Below are 20,749 nucleotides of genomic sequence, written 5' to 3' on the forward strand. Positions count from 1 at the left end.
GTCCTGGTGCCCCACTTGTCACCCCTCCCCAATGCGACCCGGGTGGCCTGGCCTGGTGTGCAGGGTCCTCAGCCCCCTAACAAATGAGCTGTGGCTGCTCTCACCTGTCCAGGGCACGTGCTGTGTGTCTGGCTGTCCCTCCTCACCTTAGGGCAGGACTCCCTCTGTCCCCACAGGGACAGTAGGAGCTGATCAAAGACACGTGGACGAGGAGGGCACAGGCTGAGCGGCCCAAACCGTCCTGTGCAGTGAGGGTGACACAGATTAGCTTAGGAGACTCAGCATGAACAGACACATGACGGTCCCATCAATGCTTTTGGATTGCATGTTAAAATATGTTGGATATACTGTATTAAGTATAATATTACAATTGACTCCACCTTCTACAGTTTTCCGAAGTGGTTACTAGAAAACTTAAAATCACATTTGTGAGTCACATTATCTTTCAGTCAGAAAACTTTGTTTAGGGAAAGGCATTCAGGAAGAGAATCAGTGTAGCTGAGATGGCGGAAGAGGAAGGGCCCAGCCAGGAAGAGCTGCTCCTGGGTCGGGTGGTTTTTAGAAAGAAAAGGGGCAGCAGAAAGTTTACCTGACAGAGGAAGGCTCAGCACAGGATGTGTTCAGCGCAGGTGTCAGATAGACGTCAGACGGGCTGAACGGGAAGGTGGGTGGGAGGTGTGGGGCCAGGGGTACAGCTGGGGCCAGAGGGAGAGTTTGGAGTCACAGCTCCCGTGCCCTAAGCAATGAGTCAAGTTTCTAGAGCTGGGAGGTAGAGTGAACGGAGAAGAAGGTTGATGACGGATATAATGGCTGGGCGGACAATTAAGTGAACTGGCGCTGCCTAGCACCTCTCAGTAATGCGGTGAACTCTGAGTACCTACTGTGCGCCAGGCTTTGGTATTATATAACACTTCAGACGTATGAGACAAAGTAAGAGTTTCCGAATGGAAATTATTTACATAACAGTGTTATTTCAGGTCTGAAATGTGGTGCATTTGAAATGATAAATGCAAGAAAAATGTTTGATATTAATAAATACAATAGGAAAAAACTGAGATATAGAAAAGTGTTTCATTTGTGGAAAAGAGCTCTTACTTGAAGTAGATGAAGTTAGAGATACAGAGTTATGTAGAATTCAGAGAAATGTTCCTGTAGTTTGTAAGTATCTGGAATCTTTAAGTATTAATCCGTTATTACGGATTTGCCTTCATTACATGTTGCGGCTTCCCTTCAGTTTGAGGAAGTTGTGCCGGTGGGTCTGATCGTCCTGATGTATCAGTGGGGCTGAAAAGGAATTGGAGAGAGAGAAGGTGCGTGGGAGACAGTCACTCCATGAGGCAAGGAGCAAGTGGACGGCAGGAAGGGGCTCGGGGAGACGGAGGCACGGACCGAGGGGACCCGCCTCATTCTGCGTGCTGACACGGCAACAGCAGGGAGCGCACGAAATGGCGTTTGGATACTGGCGGGGGAGAAGGTTTCCATCTTGATCAAATCCAATTAATTGTATGTCCAAGATACGTAGGTTTTATTATTAAAGGGAATAGAGAAACATATTCTTGTTTGAAGAAAGAAGAGACAGTGGCCTGAATATTATACACCGCAGCTGTGACACTCACAGTCCAGCATAAGTGCATGAGGCATGGTGCTAAGCTATTTAACTATGTTCTCACTGATCACTTATGAGCACCCAGTGGGTCATACTTTGTGGCCTGCATGTACAGAAAGGACAGTGTGACTCAGCATGGCCACACAGCTGAGGGAGGCAGAAGTGGGTGAGACAGGACCCCAACGACCCTCATGACGTCCTGGGCACACTCGCTATGTGTTTGGGGTTCAGGGAACGCCACCTATAGCAACAAAGACAAATAGGAGGACACAGCTCGAGCACCAATTACAACCTCGGGCTTCAGGGGACAAACCATGTGACCGCAGTGGCCGTGACAGCAGTAGCGTTTATTCTGAGGACGTGAGGACCAGAGTGACGCTGTGCTCCTGAGCCGCTGTCCTCTGCTTTGCCCCCCACCCGGCTGCCCACATGGAAGATGCTCGCTCGCTTGCTCGGGAATTACACGTACTGAGTGCACACTGGTGCCCGGGGCTGGGACAAATGGGGACGTGCCGCCCGCAGCCCTCCTTCCTTTCTGAAACCGTCGGCCAGCACTGCTTCTGAGGTTTCTCCACCAAGCAAGCGGTCAGCATGTGGTCTAACCACTGGACATCAGTTCCACCACATAATGTCTGTGCCACTCACAGCAAGTCGGCAGGCATGGTGAACAGGTCACTCTGTGTCCTGGCAAAGCCGTGAGGCAGAAGAACGGAGGCAACACGAGGTGACAGTAAGTGTGTAGGTTGAAATTGAGGCAGATGAACTCTCTCACTGGAAGGAGAGCTATTTTTTTTTTAAAGAAAAAAGTACAGTGATAGAAGGGGTATACATTTTTCTCACTAGCATTCTTCCTTGTTGTTGATTTACTTATTTTGGGGCCATAGATAAATACAAACAAACTTTGGTTTTGAGTGAGATTTGTAATACAATTTTTAGAGACTGGTATTTGAAAAGCATGTATTATATTTTGATGCAGGCTTATAATCAAATATTCCCCCTGCCTTTATGAACATGAAGTAGCCAATGACCGCATGTATATGCGGGTTAGACAGTTGGAATGGAGATGGGAGGAAGGCGGGGGAGATACTGGCTTGCTTAAAGGTCTTAGTAAGTTCTTTACAATGTAAAAAAGTATGTCACTGAAGACCGTGAGACAGAATTTATTTAAAATTTTAAAGGATTACATATATTAAATCTTAAATCAATTGTTCTGAAGTAGCCAGTGGGTAAGTATTGGGAAAATCAAGATATTCTTAAAACTGAATATTTTCTTGATTTATCATAATTTTCTCATAACCCAGAGTCCCTCTAAGTAGTTTACTGTAAGATGAAGATGAATTATATAATTAAAATATATTTTGTTGTCTCCTTTCTCAATCTTAATAAGAAAAATGTACACACTGATCGAAATGAACCAGGGGAAGAGCTGGTTGAATTTGGGCAATTTTGGTCTCAGACATCTGTAGATGCGTGAATGATACTATGAACACTAATTGGAAAAAATGAGAAAGTGCAACAAATGCGTTACATTTAAAAAATCTGGTGACGAGTTGGACATGAATGTTGGTTAATATGAAAAATATCTCCCCTCTCTTCTATAAATATCTCTGTTATCTCACTTGGGAAAAAAAAGCTAATTTCTAGTTCAAGAAGGAAAAAGTTTGAATATAAACTGGAGAAAATCAGTGTACACACAGACATCCACCGTTAGAGCTGTAAATACACAATGACTGTGATTTCGGTTGGCTTGATGGGACGCGGTTGCCTAAGGAGCAATAAGGTTGAGAATCCGAGTCTCACAGTTAACAAGGAACAAGTCAAATGGCCAAGAAAAATCTTACATTTTCTGAGAAATATCAAGAGCCTCTAGCTGCAGTGGAAATCAACAGGAAAACGACCAAAAGTCTTAGAAAAGTACAAATCCAAGGGTGAATTCTGAAACAAAATAGGTAGAAATTCTTGATGCTCTTTCAGATTTGACTTGCTTGCTTAAAGCAATGACAAAAACTAACAAATAAACAAAAATAAAGATCTTTAGTTTCCTGTGAAGACACTGAATTATGCCAAGCATAATTTCTCAAATTACAGGAAAAAGGAACATTATTTACAGCCTGTAGAAGTTCTCTGGAGGAAGGATGGATTGAGAGGTGGCGTTAGCAAACCAGCTAGACTTTCTGCTCTGTTGAAATTATACCTTTCTGAATTAATATCACTGAAAGGATGCAGAGAGCTTGAATACATCTTCACTGACAAAATAGGACAGAAATCCAGCCAATATGACAACAGCCTCCAGACTCGTGCTGCACCTATGACCCTAAGGCAGAGGGAGCGTCACTTCCTCTCTAGAAATTAACGTTTGGTGGCATGGCTGAGAGACAGCTATAGCTTGGAGAACTGGTGACATTTAAAGAGGTAAGTGTCAGATTATATGTTTTTAAACAGGTGTCACAAACATAACCTTGTGCAGTAGCACATGCACTGGCGTACCCAGAAGCCCGCACCTCTGACTGACACCTGCCACTCAGAAGGCACAGGTGCCTCACTCCACCTGCAACACACACTGGCGTTTCCATCCCATGGCTTCCCAGTAAAGTTGTTCTGTTCCGTGGACAGTGACAAAATATATAAATACATCACTGTCAGGCGAAAACACATAAGATGAATAGAATGGCAAAATCTGACGCATGTAAAGACAGCCTCACGCACATGAGCTATGATTTCGCAGAGTCCCAAAGGTCTCTGACAGGTTTTGCTGGAATCATAAAGCAGAATTCACGAGGAGGGCATGCCCTGCCCGGTAAAATGTCAGTGAGGACGGGACCTTCAGAGGGTCCCCTCCTACAGAGGAGAACAGACAAAAACATGGGAGGTCACAGCGTTTTCTTCAGCAAGCCAAGGAAATTCACGAAGAAGAGTAATAGGAGAATGTGGGTAATGCAATCAGTATGTACTATCTGCTCAGAATGGGACTGCGGGATTGCAGACTCTCTTTCCAAAACAAAAGCAAAGGGAAAGTGGAAGCCCTTAATTTGGACACGGGGTCTCTGCCGGCGTCCATTACAGGCATCTCAGCTCAGTCCCTATCTTTCCTGCAGGCTCTCCCTGTCACTCGCGTACAATCGGGGTTCCCAGTCACACATCCAGCTTCGGAAACCTTACGGCTCACAGAGGGACTGGGCTGTTAAGATCCCCACCTAGACACTAGACAATGTCACAAAACCCCACAGTATTTCCCCAATGCCCACACAGGATTGCTAATAACTGCCGATGCGTGCATATGTAACAGTTTCCGTTTATGAAAAAGGCAGGAGGAAATTATTCGCAGTCCCGTGCTGACAATGCCATGTGCGTTCGGGACGGACGTGGTGGGTCGGCTCTCCTGCCTCGTGGTCGGCGGCATGGCGCAGCCCAACGCTACCTCACTTTCTGCAGCTCCTGTCTCAGCCAGGCCGGCAGGGGCTGCCCCAGCCTGTGCAGCAGCTTGGACAGCTCCACGTTGTGGTCTCGATAGTAGCTGGAGAGCCAGGCTCGCGCCTGGGAAGCAAAAGCAGAAGGAAGAGTGAAGGGAGTCAGGGGCTCACTCAACGAGGGTGTGCGAATGGTCATGAAAAACTACGAAATCCTGTTACAAAACAGGGCACATAAAATGTGTTTGTTTGTAAGTGTCCTCAGATTTCACTCGTGTTTACCTTTTGAAAAGGTTTGGCAGAAATATAGCTTAAAATAGGAGCAGGTCCGGGTATGTCAGACGTGGCTTCCACCCCACCGGGGTCCTTAATGACTGGGGGAGTGGGAACAACCATGGAGGGAGAAAAGCCAGCAGGATGTGCCTAGGACTAAAATGGAATGAGGAAAAGAACCAACGTGCAACCAAACCTACAGCTTCAGCTAGAAAAAACAGACACGTCCTTTAAATGTGGTCACCTCTAAAACTGGGCTAGAGTATCAAACCTAAGGGTGAACCACAAAAGCTGAAATTCATGATTAAAGAAATAACTTGCAACATCACAGTTATCTGTGATGTTATAAAACATGTTCTGTATTTATCAGGACCAAAATAGACTTTTAAAAAATCACCAAGAGCTTTCTACTTCAAAAATATGATGTCTTGTTATAAAGATCATTATTACGATCTTAATTCTTGAGATTGTTATATTCTAGCCAAGATGGAGTGACAGGCTCTTACTAGATGAAGGGTAAAACCAAGAAGTATTGGATACATCAGTGTTTATGTTTTATTTTATTTCTGGAAAACTGGAAGTTTACAGTTGGCTTTTCCTCTGGGTGGCACTTACGTCATATTATAACCCCTTGTCACAGCTGTGCCCTCGACAGGTCAGAGGTGAACGTTTCCCTAAGTTCAGGTGGCTGTATCCACATGATGTTTCCATCTTGTCAAAGTTACACCCTCCTCTGAAGCCCTTCCCAGTATTTTAGCACAAATGGTCTCTTTTCCCTAAAACTCCTTAGCAACTTGGGGTAGACTGTGGAAATGGACTTCAGACAACTTCATCTCTCCTCGCACCATCTAGCACCAGTTATTTCATTATGTTCTTCCCTTAAAGCAGCTTGTAAACACTTCAAATTCTTGATAAGACGCTTATAAAAGCAGTGGGAACATCACATTGATTTCTTGGCAGATTAAAGTGATTTCTGAAACCCTTTGGAAATCATTGAGCTCAAAGTTCTAGTTTAAGGACCTCTGGTCCTTCGGTTTCCACAGCAACACCCGGTCACCCCGTCCTCCCGCTGTCCCCTTGCTTAGGAGAGGGACTCACGGCGGGGGGTTCACTTGGCTGCCAACTTGTCCCCACCCCCACGCCCCACAGCACATGTCTCCTGAGAAGCTCTCCCTGCCTTTTTGTAGTCTGCACTGGTTTCTGTATCTTCTTACAGACCAGCGGCCATAAGTATTTTTCCTCCTGTAGTAAATCTGGGTTCATAACTGTTTTATCCTGCACCTTCCCTGTGATACTGTGACTTATGAAGGAAATATATATTTGGTCTTTGTCCCCTTTTTGGCACAGAGTTCCTAAACTCTTGGAATTTCCTAAGTGAGAGAGTGACAAAGGTGTCTTATGTTATGAGGTGGCTTTTGGAAAGCACCTGGGGATGAGGGCTGGTTGCTGGAAGAACCGCCCATATAATCAGAAGGTGGGAACTTTCAGTCCCACCCCACAACCTCTGGGAGAGGCGGGGCTGGAGGGCCAATCAATCACCAATGGTCAATGAGTTAATCAATCATGCCTGTGTAATGAGCCTCCATAAAACCCAACAGGGAGGGTTGGGAGAGCTTCCGGGTTGGGGAGGACATGGGGCTGCTGGGTCAGAGGTGCCCGGACAGGCCTGCAAGCCCTCACCCCTTCCCGTGGGCCTGGCTCTGTGCGTCTCTCCTGTCTGGCTGTTCCTGAGTTATATTCTTTTACGATAAACTGGAGATCTAGTAAGTGATGTGGTTGTCTGAGCCCTGCGAGTCGCTCTAGCAAACTAATGGAACCCAGGGAGGGTGGTGGGAAACTGTGATTTAGAGCCAGTGGGTCCGAAGTGCAGGTGACACCCTGGGCTTGCGACTGGCATCTGAGGGGGTGGGGGCAGCTGGTGGGGCTGAGCCCGTAGCCCGTGGGATCCAATGCCATCTGCGGGCGGGTGGTGTCAGAGTGAGCTGACCTGCAGGACAGCCAGCTGGTGTCCGAGCGCTGTGTGGTGGCGGGATAAACCTCCCACTGCGTGCTGTAAGCAGTGACCAGGCGGCTTTGTCCCAATGCTGTCAGCACCTCACGGTGCAGGCACTGGGCGTGTGCGGTTAGCATATAGTTATAACGCTTACATATTTTATCCCAAATCTTTGTTCAGTAAACAATGTCAGCTTCACCCATTTGGAAGCATTGTCCAGACAGCATCTACGCTTCCACTGTGTCCCAAAGGCAAACAATTTCTATGACATCTACCAAATGCTGTTGGCCGGTCGGTCTTCTAAACACAAAACTATCGGCAGCCAGCAAGGGAAGCAGAGAGAGGTGGTCAAGTGCTCTCAGCAGCTCTGAAACGGGGTTTGCAAAGTCAGGGAGTGTTACCTCTGGGCTCATGGGCGGGTACTTCCGGCCTTTGCTTCTCCCAAGGCATTTGGTCTTTCCTCCTTCCAGCAGCTGACACCAAAAGCCCTTCTGGGGGTCAAACCTGCAAATGACCGAACATACAAGTGATTATAAAGAGTAAAATGATAAACGCGTGTACAGAAATTTGAGTGAGAGCCTCACCGCGCATAGAGGAGATGAACTTGCATCTGCCCATTGCTTCGGTTTAATTTAATTCGCTTCTATAGATATTTACGGAAATGATTTGAGAGTCTAACTGAGATGAAATAAACTATGTTATATATTTTTGTATTTTTCTACTGTGATGAAAAATATATACATCTTAATCCAATCTTATGATGAAGTTATTCGCCTAAGTTCCGTGTTTTCCTTATTCATCCATAAAAGATCAAGGACCAACCGTCAAAACTGTTGCACAACCCACATGCACAGAATAGTTTTTTACTTACTAACACGGTTTCCCTGTCAAAACATATTAATAGATTTCTTTGAAATCATTCAATGGTATATATTAAAGTGACTGAATGCAATGTAAATATAATTCTGTGAATATAAACATGAATTAAATTTGGAAAAATACTGTGTTTTTTTACAGTTCAAAATGTTCATACCTTTGCAGGAGAAAATTGAAAGTGTAAAAATACAATATATTCTGTATGCTTTGGACGGCATGAGGCACAGGCTGAAAAGAGGGCGGGGACTAGCGTCATTTCTTTCGTTGAAGGCCTGTGACCCTATGGACAATCCAGGTCCCTGTGCTCTTAACATGCAAATGTTTTGCTTCCTGGGCTGCCCAAAGTTACAGAAGAAAGGAGGTGTGGCCTAACTATTTTGTTTAAACTCAGGTTTGTGAACATTCCTGCTGTGCAGTACCAAGACAGGAAAATGGGAGAATGAGCCAAGTAAGACGGCACATTTTAAATTTATCGCTGTGGGACTTGCTGCATACATAAAATATTGGAAGGTTTGCATTTTTGTTGCTCAGCAGATGTTTTCAAAGGATGAGGCATATTGCCTGGGATGTAAAGTGAATTAGTTGCGGAACGTTTTGTTGCCCTGGGCCCGTCCCTGCACTGCTGGTGCCACTGCTCTGCACACACGTGACTCCTGGGGGAGAAACGGCCGTCAGTCCCCTGCCCAGCCTGTCATTAGAGCTGTGCCCCTGCAGTCCAGCTTGGCCTCGTCCATGTTACCCATTAAGACTAAGTCCATCACTGGGCGCGTCGACAGAGGGAAGACGGGGTCCTCTCCAACCTGGACTTCCTTGTCTGCTTCTGGCCTGTCGGTCCTGCTTCGTCTCCAGTCATTTCCCAGGAGGAGAAGCAATGCAGCCAGCCGTGCAGAACGGGCCGGGGAAGCCGGCCTGACGCGCCCCTACCAGCGTCTTCTGCCTCAGGACGAGAACATTTAACTGCATTTAGGAAACACACAGCTCTGGCAACACACCCGCTGCTGTCGGGGTGCGGGGTCTCAGGGTGGGCTGCCGTCACCCTCGCTCTGCACAGCAGCGGCTGAGGCCCCTGGAAGGCTGAAGGTCGTCCTTTAGATTGGGTGTCCTAACCTTGAGTCCACATTATTTTGGTGTCCTGGTTTCATTTACTGCACTGACCATGTTCTACACCCACAGTCCAACAAAGGGCATTTACTCTTTCTAAGTGACAGCAATCCGCAGCTTTGTGGCTTTGTGTTGGTGGGCATGACACTGTGACATTAAGATGCAGAGCCTCTTCCAATAACTGAGACAGCCTGCAGGACATCCACTGGCTGCCCTGCCACTTACTGTACTGCGCTGAGCAGCACTGTAGCGATTAATTCTGTGAAGCGTGAGGCATATTAAAAACCATACATTTTGTACTTGTTTGTAATCTCTTCTTTTAAAGTAGGATTTTACAGGCTTATTGAACCATAAGCAATATTTGCAGTAAACAGGATGGAACCATTCCCTGAATTGCTGCCGGGAGGCGGGAAGGCCCGCCCTCATGGGCAGCGTTCCGTGGGGCGTGTTAGGGGAGCCCCCTCCATCGCTGGCGGCCTGCCTGCCTGTCTGCCTGTCGGGCGGTGCAATTCCCTGTGCAGGTAAACCTGCATTAGAGCTGCTTCGGTGCAGAAGGAACAGCGCAGCCGCCTTCCTGCTTTGCCTGTTTCTCCAGCCCCCTCCCTAGCTGCCTAATTGCTGCTGCTCACTCATCTGTCGTGAACTGGGAAATTATATAATCAGGCTTGTTGGAATTTTGTCTAAAATTTAATGGGCTTTCTATCAGGCCTCAAGAGGGAGTCAAGTACACGCCCTTTTAAAATGTGCTGTGGCTGCTTGGAGGTTTTGTTTGTGTTTGTTTGTTATGTCGCTTCTTTACATTTTTTCCACTTTCAATTGTCCAGACACATGGCTTTGTTTTCCCAAGACGACTGCAGTCCTCTTCCCTGCCCCCCACCCTACCCCGGCCCTGCAGCCTCTCCTGCAGGCTGCCCTCACCCTCCCTTCCCCTCGGATTTGGGCTGGCTGCAGTGACTTGGCTGCAATCAATGAAATGTGGCCTAGGTGACGCTGCGTGGCTTGCAAGGCCTGGCTCCCCTGGACATGTCACAGAGCAGAGCCACCGTACTGGGACAAAGCCTCATGGGGAGGTCGCCTCTGGTGGAGTGTCGCCTCTGGTGGAGTGTGGCCTCTGAGCCAGACATGCAGACGAGGCCGTGAAGAGAGTCAGGTTCAAGGTGTTGGAGCAGGGAGATGCTGACAGCACTCTGGGACCCGCCAGGGGCACGGCAAATCCACATGTGGCATGAGACCCTCCGACGGGGCCTGAAAGCTGGATGGGCGGGGCCTCCCCAGCACAGGTGGGAAGGGCCTCGTCCCGATGGGAAGGACAGGCAGAGTCACCGTCTCACCAGGGAGAGTCCCACCCCAGCCCGGAGATGCACAATCAGGAAGGACCTCACAGGCACGGGGCCGTCCCCAGGGAGCGCGGGGTTCCGCTCCACACCAGGCACCCTGCCCTTAGACCCTGCACAGGAGGCACGTGCCCCAAATGCTGGCTTTGTTAGCCTACTAGGATCACATCCAGGAAAATGAAAGGGCTGTAGGAGCCCACTCCTGAAGGGCTCCTGTGCAGACCACGGCCTGATGCCAGCACAGAACACCGCTGGGAGAACACACAGGCCACAGGGGGAGGAGACCGCTGCAGCCTGGGAGGGTTGCCGGGGAGGCAGGGCCCAGCCGGCTCCCTCCCTGGGGCCTGAGACACCGGCAGGACCGTTTTTAAGACCTTGCTCCATCTAGCTAATACCTGCTCTTCCCCATGGCCACACGGCACAGCTGGGGCAGGGAGAGCCCTGTCCATCCTCACACCACAGTCATGGCCCAGCCACGGCAGGAGGGGACACACGGCCTGCGCAGGGGACGCCCCTGAGCACCTGGCTCTGGCCGGGGCAGATGGCGCTTCTGGGCCACAGGGCATCTCCAGTGCGTTGGCACTCCTTCATGACAGGGACAGGTCACTGAGTTAGCCAATATGCAGAAGCAAACACAGAGCGTTAGGCAAAATGAGCAGAGAAAGGAAGAGATTCCAAATGAAAGAATATGACAAAACCTCAGAAAAAGAGCTAAATGAAATGGAGGTAAGTAATCTACCCAACAGAGACTTCAAAGTAATGGTCATAAAGCTGTTGACCGAACTGGGCGAAGGACGGGCGAGCACAGAGAGGACTTCATCAGGGAGAAAGGAAACACGGCGAAGCATCCGTCAGAGACTGTAACACCCCTGAGAAACGTACGGCGGGCAGACTAGCAGCCTGGCCCAAGCAGAGGAGCGAGTCCACGAGCTGGGAAACAAGTGACAGGACTCACGAGAGAGCAGCAAAATCAAAACAGGATTTTAAAAAGTGAAGATTCCTTAAGGTACCTTGGGGACACCATCAGGTGAAATGACATTCACAATATAGAGGTCCCAGGACCAGACAGCTTCACTGGTGAATTGAAGCAAACATTCAAAGAAGATTTAATACGTATCTTTCTCAAACTCTTCTAAAAAATTAGAAGAGGGGGAAAAACTTCCAAACACATTTTATGAGGCCAACATTACTCTGATACCAAAACCAGACAAGGACTCCACAAAAAAAGAAAATTACAGGCCAATATCCTTGATGAACCTAGATGCAGAAATTCTCAACAAATCCAACAATACGTTAAAAGGCCCTTGCACCATGCTCAAGTGGGACTTGTTCCAGGGATGCCAGGATGGTTCAACACTCGCAAATCAATCAATGTGACCACCAAAAAACTGTTAGCACTAACAAATGGATTCAGTAAAGTTGTAAGACACAAAATTAATATTCATAAATCTGATGTTTCTATACACAAATAATGAACTATTGGAAAGAGATTGAGAAAACAGTCCCATTTGCAATTGCATCAAAAAGAATAAAATACCTAGGGATACATTTAACCAAAGAGGTGACAGGCCTGTACTTGGAAAGAGAAGCCTGCAGAAGATCCCCGTCCCAGCTGTTCCCGTCATCTCCAGACACTGACGTCTTCCCCACGATGGCCCCAGCTGTCACCAGCAGGGACAAGCTGTCCAGGCTGTGTCCTGTCTCAACCCCCAGCCCACAGAACCCATGAGCTGATGACGTGGCTGTGGTGGGTGCTGCTAGGTTTGGGCTGTCACACAGCAGTGGGTCACTGGGACATTACAGGAGATTATATTTGGTCACCTAACATCATACATACAGGACAGAGCATGCAAATACCCCCTTTCCTTTTGCCCGAAATACCACTCGCGTTCTTCCCAGCCAAACTTTTCCACCTCTGTAAGCTCCACTCCTGGGACACTCTGCACAGCTTGGGCATGTAAACAGCTCACTTAGCCAAACTTATATGGCACAGAAGCTCACGAATATGACACAATAAAATGCCTATAAGAAAATACTCTAGAGGCAGTGCTCCTGGTGTTCAGAAGGGGAGAGCGTACCGCTGGTGAGGAGGCTCCTCTGATGGCATGTAAGTAGCAAACTGACATATAAACTCACGGCTAGTGAGAGCGGCGCTGCACACACACTGACAGTGAGAATCTGGGACGGCCAATAACGGGAATGAAAGCAGCAGGAGAGTGGACTCACGTGAGCGCTTCCGAGTAATTATAATAAGGCGTCACTCCAAGAAACTTCTGGACTTCGTCCATCACAGTAGCTGGGTCCGATCTCAGTTGCTGTCCGTCAATAATTAGCAACTGCAAAGGCAAAGAGTCGCTGTGTGAAGAACAAAGCTGAGTTAAGCAGCCCACGCCGTCTCCCTGCCCCGGCGCACCGCTGAGCAGGGGGCGTCACGCGGGGCCTGGGACGCTGGGCAGCGTCTCCTATCCCTGGGCCTCCAAACGGACAATTAAAAGTCACCACCAGCAGTGCTTACGGCCCCTTAAGGAGCCTGACTGTAAGTCAGGCATGAACATAGACCCTCTCTTGACTTAGCAGTGCAGTGGGGACATCTCCCATCCACCGAGAAATCAGGTTATTATCCAGCCTATGAAACCCCACGGCCTAAGCTTGGAGCTCAGGCCTTAGAAACAGTGGGTGTCTGGATGGAAAGTACCCACCATTCTCCTTACAAACCACAGCAGAGAACTCAGGTTCTAGTTGGGACCTGATCTGGACTGAAGACTGTAAGCCACATGCATGCTTTGCTCACACCCTCCTTCCTGTGACAGCGCCACCCACTTGCACGGCCCGAGTGCACGCACGAGCTCCTTGCTTCCTCGTGAGATTCCCCACGGCACATGACATGCGCACATCTGCATAGGCACTCCGTAAACGTCCTGTGTCACTGGCTGCTCTGCCGCTATCACGATTGTCGCTGTGACTCACGGGTGTGCCTTGTGTGAGGACTCACCACTCGGCCACCAGCTAGCATGCCAAGGAAGCCCCGAGGACGTGTCGCAGGCACCCACCCCAGGTTAATGCTATTATCGACATTGAAAAGGTAATCTCCACATCCCCGCCTTAGGATGATCCCCTCTGACTAGGAATCGCTATCGGTGGCAATGTCAATGCCTATTTTCAGTTTGTCAGTGCAACACAATCCTGATGTAACACAAATTTCAGGACCTTACCTGAGATGCGGCGAAGTAAGTCAGCCATCTTTCTAGGTGGACTGCATACCATCCGGGTACTAGGCACTTCCTCTGCAACGTTTTGAGGTCGGACGGAGCCCAGTGTCCGGTTGTAATGACTTCATAGAAATTAAACCTCAGGGCAGCTGGGTCTTCATGGGACCGTTGGTGCTTTAATAAAAGAAGTCAATTGTAAAATTAATTTTCTCTATGCCTGCACAGGTTCATGTGCGTGTGTTTCACGTGTGTATAGGTGTGTGTGTGTGTATGTGTGTGTGTGGTGTGCGCGCTTCCTTTATTTCACAAAAGTAATAAAAATGATTTATTGTTTCTAGAATAAAAAGTCCGGTGCAGAGTGCATATGCTGAAGCCAGGCGCTGGCAGACACTGAGTACAAGCCTTGCACAAACAGCAGTAATGTGCACGGGCGCTTGAGGTCGCCTTCGTGTCTCAGCTGTCTGGGTGCAAGACAAGAGGCCGAGCACAGGGATTTTCTCCTAAACGAAAGGGTGTCACAGACCAGACGGATCACTGTGACGAGGACAGATGCAGACTGGCAGGAGCAGGCTCACAGGTCGCCCAGCTCTGGCTTCACAGCCACTCCTGTGGCTTCGACATTTCTCCGATATCCCTGCAGGCACCACGGGGACAGAGGCGCCCGTGTCTGTCCCTGACGCTGGTCAGGCGTTGTACTCATTCTGACACCAACCACGGCCCTTTGCTTCTGCTCTCCTAGGGGTTTCCACCCTAGCCTGCTAATCCCCCAATATGCCTCATTGCTGTGTTTGGGTGCCGAATGCTCTGGGTCCTTCCCATCACACCACCGCTGGTCGGGCACAAGAGCCCAACACAGTGAGAGACGAATTCAACACTCAGTACAATTTCATAAGCGTTCAGTAAGCTCCTTATCAGACCAAGGAACCACAGTAGAGTCTGGCGATAAAAAGATGTGACATAATTACTCCCTTGAAAGAAAGTACATTTGTATGTTGTAATAAAGTTGTGTGTGTGAGTAGAGATATACGTCACTTGCCATGATAGGGAGACCACTAGATTACTTATGAATGGAAAGTGAAGGAGTCTGTGTCAATCGTTGGAGTTTTTGAGCCAAAATGTAATGAGAAAGGTTTTGATAAGCAGAAAAAAATGAAACATGGAAACTAGGAGAACATTTAAACATTTCTTTAAAGCAAGTGTGAGTGGAGGTGGGTGAGGTGTGGGAATGGATGAGTCGACTTTGCAAGATCTTTAAAAGTTTACCGTAAAGAAGACTTACTGCAGGGAAAGGGCGGAAGTGTGTCAGGGCACGACACGACTGTGTAACAGCCGGGCTTGAATGTGAGTCAGAAATAAAAATTACTAAAGGCTGAAGGTGATTAAGAAGTGGTCAGTGGCTAAAGAGTGAGTAGTGACTGGTAAATTGGTGGGACTAATAAACCTCCAAAGTCCTCTCGCTATTTATCGACATTCGTATTATATATATGTTATGCTGGTACATAGAGATTGCACAACACTTAATATAATGTGTAGAAACTACATAACTCTGACAAAGGTATTAACATACTGTGTGGACATTAATACAGTAATGCTACATTTTCTATGTTAAGCAGCCATCGTTTGAAATTGTACTTAATCTGTTCTACACTGATTTATATGAGTTTAGCACTTTATATTTCTGCAATTAGGAAGATTAGCATACAAATATGACCAGAAGTCACAAATGGACATATTTTATGGAAAAAATAGCACCGCTGATCCTCTGTGAGGCCCATTATAAAGGTGTGGGGTGTACACTGCAGTGGCCGGTGAGACTGGCAGGGATTCTGAATTGCATAAGCTGAGGCTGAGATTTATGGTGTTTACTGAAGAGTCAGGACCAGCTGAGTAATCGGCTGCATTATTTTGAAATGTGGGGAGTTGGGGGACCTTCCTCTTAGCAATGTGGCAACAGAAAGTATTATTTAAAAAAATAATTCCTTTGAAACGTGTATGTTTAAGGCATTTACTTAAAGAAGCGTGAGTAGATTCTCTTCTATTTAAATGGTTTAATCTATGCAAAAAAAAATTCATGTAAGTCTGCTTTACGTAGTGGCCATGTTTTCTGCTAAGAAGATGTACAGCATTTTGCCCAAGGCATTAGCTTCCAGAATTTTTAATGAAGCCTTAACATTGCAATGCTTTCGGCACAATTTGTTTAAAAGTAAGTTTATCTTGCTTTGCAATATGAATTTTCATAAAGTGAAAAGAGCACACCTTTGTATGCTAAAGGAGACACTGACCCATGGATTCTAATAATTCCTGAATCTAACCCCCATCCCAGCGTGCCACTGGAGCTCCCACCACTTGCAATTCCGATTTTCAATGTTATACTTTTCTGTGCATGATAGTTTGTTCCAAGTAATATGTGTTTATTGAAGAAATTCTGAAAAGTCAAGAAAAAGGATGAAGAAAAGATTTAAATTCACTGTTATCTTTCTGTGCTCTTTAAAAATTCCCCTTTAGTCTTTATTATTTTGGCATTAATTTCGGCACGCATTACACACACACCACACCAACGCACTCGTATCACTGGGACTTCAGTCCGCCTGCATCATCACCATACGCTCAAGATCACGCGCGTCAGTTAGGCCTCAGGGCTGCCGTTTTCATCTCTCTGATCAGCTTTACCTCCCCCTGTACTGAGGTTTCACAGCCCCTCCGCTCCACACAGCAGCCTCCCACATTATCTGGGATGGGGAGACCATCACGGTCACCTCAATTTCTCTACCCCAGACCTTCAAATTTTGTGACTTTTTTGCCTCTGCTTCACGAATCTGTTCAGTGTGACAGACACTCCCTATCACAGTCACCATCTGGTCACTCTTAGCCTTCCCCACCCCCACACACTCCTGCTTCCTTCTTCAGGGACTGTTTTGTCATGGAAACACGGCCAGTGACCAGTTCTCACTTAACGTCGTTGATAGGTCGCTGGAACCACAGCGACAGGACGTCTGAGGAAACCTGCTTTTCCACCGCTGATTGATAGAGCTGAGAGTTAGGCTCCCGGGCGTCTCATCCGCGTTACATGGAGACGCTGTTGGACTAAATGATGTCACTCTAGGGTCACCATCCAGTTGCGCAGATGGGACATTTGATTCATCTCTGCAGGTCCTGTTGAGTTCAGTCCCTGAGCATGTCCCCTCAGCGTGTGCTCACCATCCTGGTCTGGCCACCTGCAGTGCCTACATTCACACGGTGACCACATGCTTCCACCAGCATCTCCCCTGCCCCGTACCTGGTACCACGAGTACGCCCGGTCCGAGGGGTCAATGAGGATGGTGATGATCTTGGCTTTGGGGACCAGAGAGGCAGCTCGCTTGGGAGCGTCTTCAGAATGGAAATAATTAGCACTCTTTTCAAACAGAAAGTCACTGGTGATGTTGGATGGCGTTGGGAAAAAGTCCATGTACCTGAAGGCAGAGAAAGACAACCAATCGGAGGTCTACCTTTTCCTGCCATCCTGTGGACATGCGTTCATTCTTACATTTTCACGCTCATTTCTATCTGTCTCGATGACTAGTGTGACAATGGTGGAGACAGTGGCTATCCTATACACTGGGAATGTGAGAACAGCCCAAGCCCCGTTGTTCTAATGAAGTATTTAGGGCAGGGGAGGTGCGAGTGGACGCAGGTGGCTGTTAGGGGACAGCGAGGACATCCTGTAGAGTGGACTCGACATTTTGTGTGATCACAAGCCAAATCCAGAGAAACTGAGCTTGCCCTTGGCAAACAGCAAATGACTCCACATTGCCTGGTAACTACGGTAACACAGTAAATCAATGTTTGCACACTTGAATGTGACATTGTTACACTGAGATTAAAGTGTGAGTCACAAGAGAAGATCATGGAGTAACTATCTCCTCCAACTGCTCCATAATTTGTGCTAATGTGCAACGTGGGCACAGCAGAGCCCTCTCGAGTCATTAAAGGGACGGCTCCCGCCAGTGGACACTGTGGCACCTCTGCAGGTTTGCGCCTCTGTGTGGAGATTATGGAATCAATATGTTCCGAGGTTAATCCAGTGCGAAACTGTAATTATGTGTGTAGCCCTCCTTACAGCTCATCACTTCTCTAACCCTCAAACATTCTAGAAATACAGACCGAGCGCGATTACGAATGCGCAGAGGACACTTAGTCTCGGCTTTGACATTTGTTATCATGTTTCTGCAAGTGAGTGGTGGGGGTCTCATCTATATTCTGCTTCACACCTTGTGTTCTCCTGGGGTTTACAGAGAAAATGGTGGCTGTGCCTTTCAGCAACTCGCCTGTGATTCCAAAATTCATTTCATTGTTTTATGGTGCTGCAGAACAGAGATCCCAGGAGCAGAGGGGACAGATGCATGTCCACCATGACGGGAAGGCTAGTAGCTCCGGCATGCCCCTGTCCTTCCCTGGTCCCTGTGCGTCTGAAAGGGGACAGGCTCATGCGTGATGCTGAGGTGTGCATTGAGGGGACTGTCCTCAGGGAAGAGATGCCTGCACATCTGGGAACTGGACCTCAGGGCCACATTTTCTTACATAATTGGGACAGAGCCAGGAAAAAGCCCCAGAAGGAAGATCAGTTGCAGCGTCAGGCTTATTCTATTGCAGTTTAGGAAAATACTGTGATTTAAAATTTTGTCACAATTCATCTAATGCAAAGTAATATTCCTCTTATGCACTTGTGTGATGAGCGTTAGTATTGTTTTAGAAATGTCCTGTTATTATTTGCATGACAACTATCGGCTTACATTATAACACAGCATTTATAGTCTACGTGGTTAATGGAGATGCATGTCACAGAGGGGAAAACAACAGCCTATTGATTTATTTGTTTCCTCAAGCGTCACTGTGAAGACAAATTATGTAATTAGTTAGAAAAATCCTAGACACAGTGAAATAATAATATGCTTAAGGAGAATTTTAAATATCCTTATGAATAATTCTGATGAAAAATATTCCATAATCTGCTTTATTCTATCATAGTAATTTACCAGAAAAAATGTTATCATTATTGTACTGTCCAAATCAAATTATAGGCAACACTGATTAAACATATCGTCCGTCGTCATGAATTAATTTCTAATTCACTACGGTATAGTTGAGCATAAGGAATTCATTCTGCAATTGCGCGGATGCCGTGCACACATCTGGGGCGCCTGCCGTGGCGCAGCGTGTGCGGCGCACGAGCTTTCCTTTCGTTTTCCTTACCAGTCGATTCCCTTGTGGTAGTTGTTGCCGTTGAAGAACTGAATTTCCTCGAACGTCCTGGGGCTGGGCAGGTTGCTGATGACGGACGGGTGCATGAGGAGAAACAGATACAGGGCCGTTGTGCCTGGTGTAGAGAAGGAGGCGGGTGGCGGTGAAAGAAGAGACAAATATCATTTTAGCAGAATTTTTGCTCAAAAAGTAATATTCAAAAGACCAGTTCTTTCCAGAGTCAGAATGATTTCCTTAAAATCAGTGAGGTGCGTTTTGTTGTTGTTGTTGTTTTTTTATGTGGCAACAGCCTGCCGTCTTTTTGTGGTTCCTTCTCATGAGTCTATTTACCTGAACTCCTGGTCTGATATTGGTGCTGAGGGAAGGGCAGTGGCCTGACGACAGGACTCGGGCAGAGCTTTGGAAATCGGGGTTCAACCTCCCTCCTGGAGTCAGGTGGGTGCCAGAGCACTGGGGCACCAAGCACTACACCTGAGCCCCACTTAATATCACATTCAGATCAATGAAGCAAGATCGAACTATTCGGCAGCTACTGTCTGCTCCTACCCTGCACGTCCTTGCAGACCGCTGAGGATCTTGGCGAGGAAACACATTTGCTGGGGTGTATGTGGGGACTAGGGTCAAGGAAACAAGCACTTACCACATGGAGACACAAGTTCCACAAGAGAGAAGACCTGAGTGCTTTTCTGTACTGAGAAGGTGGTGATTTAGACTTGGGAAGTCAGTGAAGGCTTCCAGGAGGAAGGGGTTCTAAGGTTATACTTTAAAAGCATCCATGCTCCCAGAAGGGGTGAAAGAGGACAGCAGGATTGATTCACTTGATCGTGCTGCCCTGGCATGCTGGGGCAGTCACGTCTGAACAGAGCAGCTGACAGGCCCCCTGAGAGACTGGGGGCCACCGAGAAAGGATCGGGAAGTGACTGGGTCTACAGGGCTCTCACAAAGCACAGCTGCCTCTGGAAAAGGTCTGCCCTTCAGAGGACGCTGGACCGTACGAGAGCTGGAGATGAGCTATACAGCTGGGCCGGCTGGACAATAGTGATGACAGATGGGGACCTGGGAGCAGAGAAAGTCACAAGAGAACTGCATTTTGTTCGAAGACATCTCAGCTCATAGGAGCAAAGGCTGATGGGCTTTAAGTGCAGGGGGCATCAGCCACTTCAGTCCTCCCAGCTCTGCGGACTCACCGAAGCTGAGCAGCACCATGGGGGGCTGAGGGCGACGAAGGACTGATGTCGGAGGGGCGGCCTACCTCCTGGGATGGAAGACACACTAAACATCTGGAATGGTGGCTCCCAGTGAAACGGGAGGGCACACATTAATAAACGCCCTGAGCAGACTGAATCACTAACCCAAAATGACCTTTGAAAATGAACAAACATGGAATTGCATCACATAAGCTCCACAAAAAGAACCGAAGGAAACAGAGCTGATTAAGAGCTGGGTTACAGGCCCGGACGACCAGGTGGAAGACCCGTCTCAGACACGCTGAGAAACGCAGACATGGAAGTCCCAGGGGCGACAGCAGGTTAGAAGAACGAACCTGATTTGCTCCTGAAAACAGGAGAGTTCAAGGAGACGACGAGGTGAGAGGAGGAGCGAGAATGTTCCAGGGAGAAGAGATCAGTTAGAGGCCAGCGGCAGATGGAAGGCAACGGGGTCCAGACAGGCTCTAAGTACTTGATAGAGCTCGTGTGTGTGTGTGTGTG

At 47.8% G+C, this 20,749-nt stretch overlaps 1 protein-coding gene across 1 annotated transcript in view; it reads right to left on the minus strand.

The window, feature by feature from the left end:
- Window positions 1-1,290: 1,290 nt before the first annotated feature.
- LOC109390276 (bifunctional heparan sulfate N-deacetylase/N-sulfotransferase 4) overlaps window positions 1,291-20,749 on the minus strand; it is a 188,539-nt gene continuing 169,080 nt past the window's right edge. Inside the window, exons 11-16 of the mRNA XM_019656544.1 lie at window positions 19,032-19,155; window positions 17,077-17,251; window positions 13,803-13,973; window positions 12,817-12,926; window positions 7,681-7,783; window positions 1,291-5,140 (exon numbers count right to left, since the gene is read on the minus strand). Of these exons, the coding sequence (XP_019512089.1) occupies window positions 5,021-5,140; window positions 7,681-7,783; window positions 12,817-12,926; window positions 13,803-13,973; window positions 17,077-17,251; window positions 19,032-19,155 (803 nt within the window). The 3' untranslated portion in view covers window positions 1,291-5,020. The remainder of the gene's footprint in view (window positions 5,141-7,680; window positions 7,784-12,816; window positions 12,927-13,802; window positions 13,974-17,076; window positions 17,252-19,031; window positions 19,156-20,749) is intronic.

The sequence above is a fragment of the Hipposideros armiger genome, unplaced genomic scaffold, assembly GCF_001890085.2.
Source record: "Hipposideros armiger isolate ML-2016 unplaced genomic scaffold, ASM189008v1 scaffold_262, whole genome shotgun sequence".
NCBI classification, from domain to species: domain Eukaryota; kingdom Metazoa; phylum Chordata; class Mammalia; order Chiroptera; family Hipposideridae; genus Hipposideros; species Hipposideros armiger.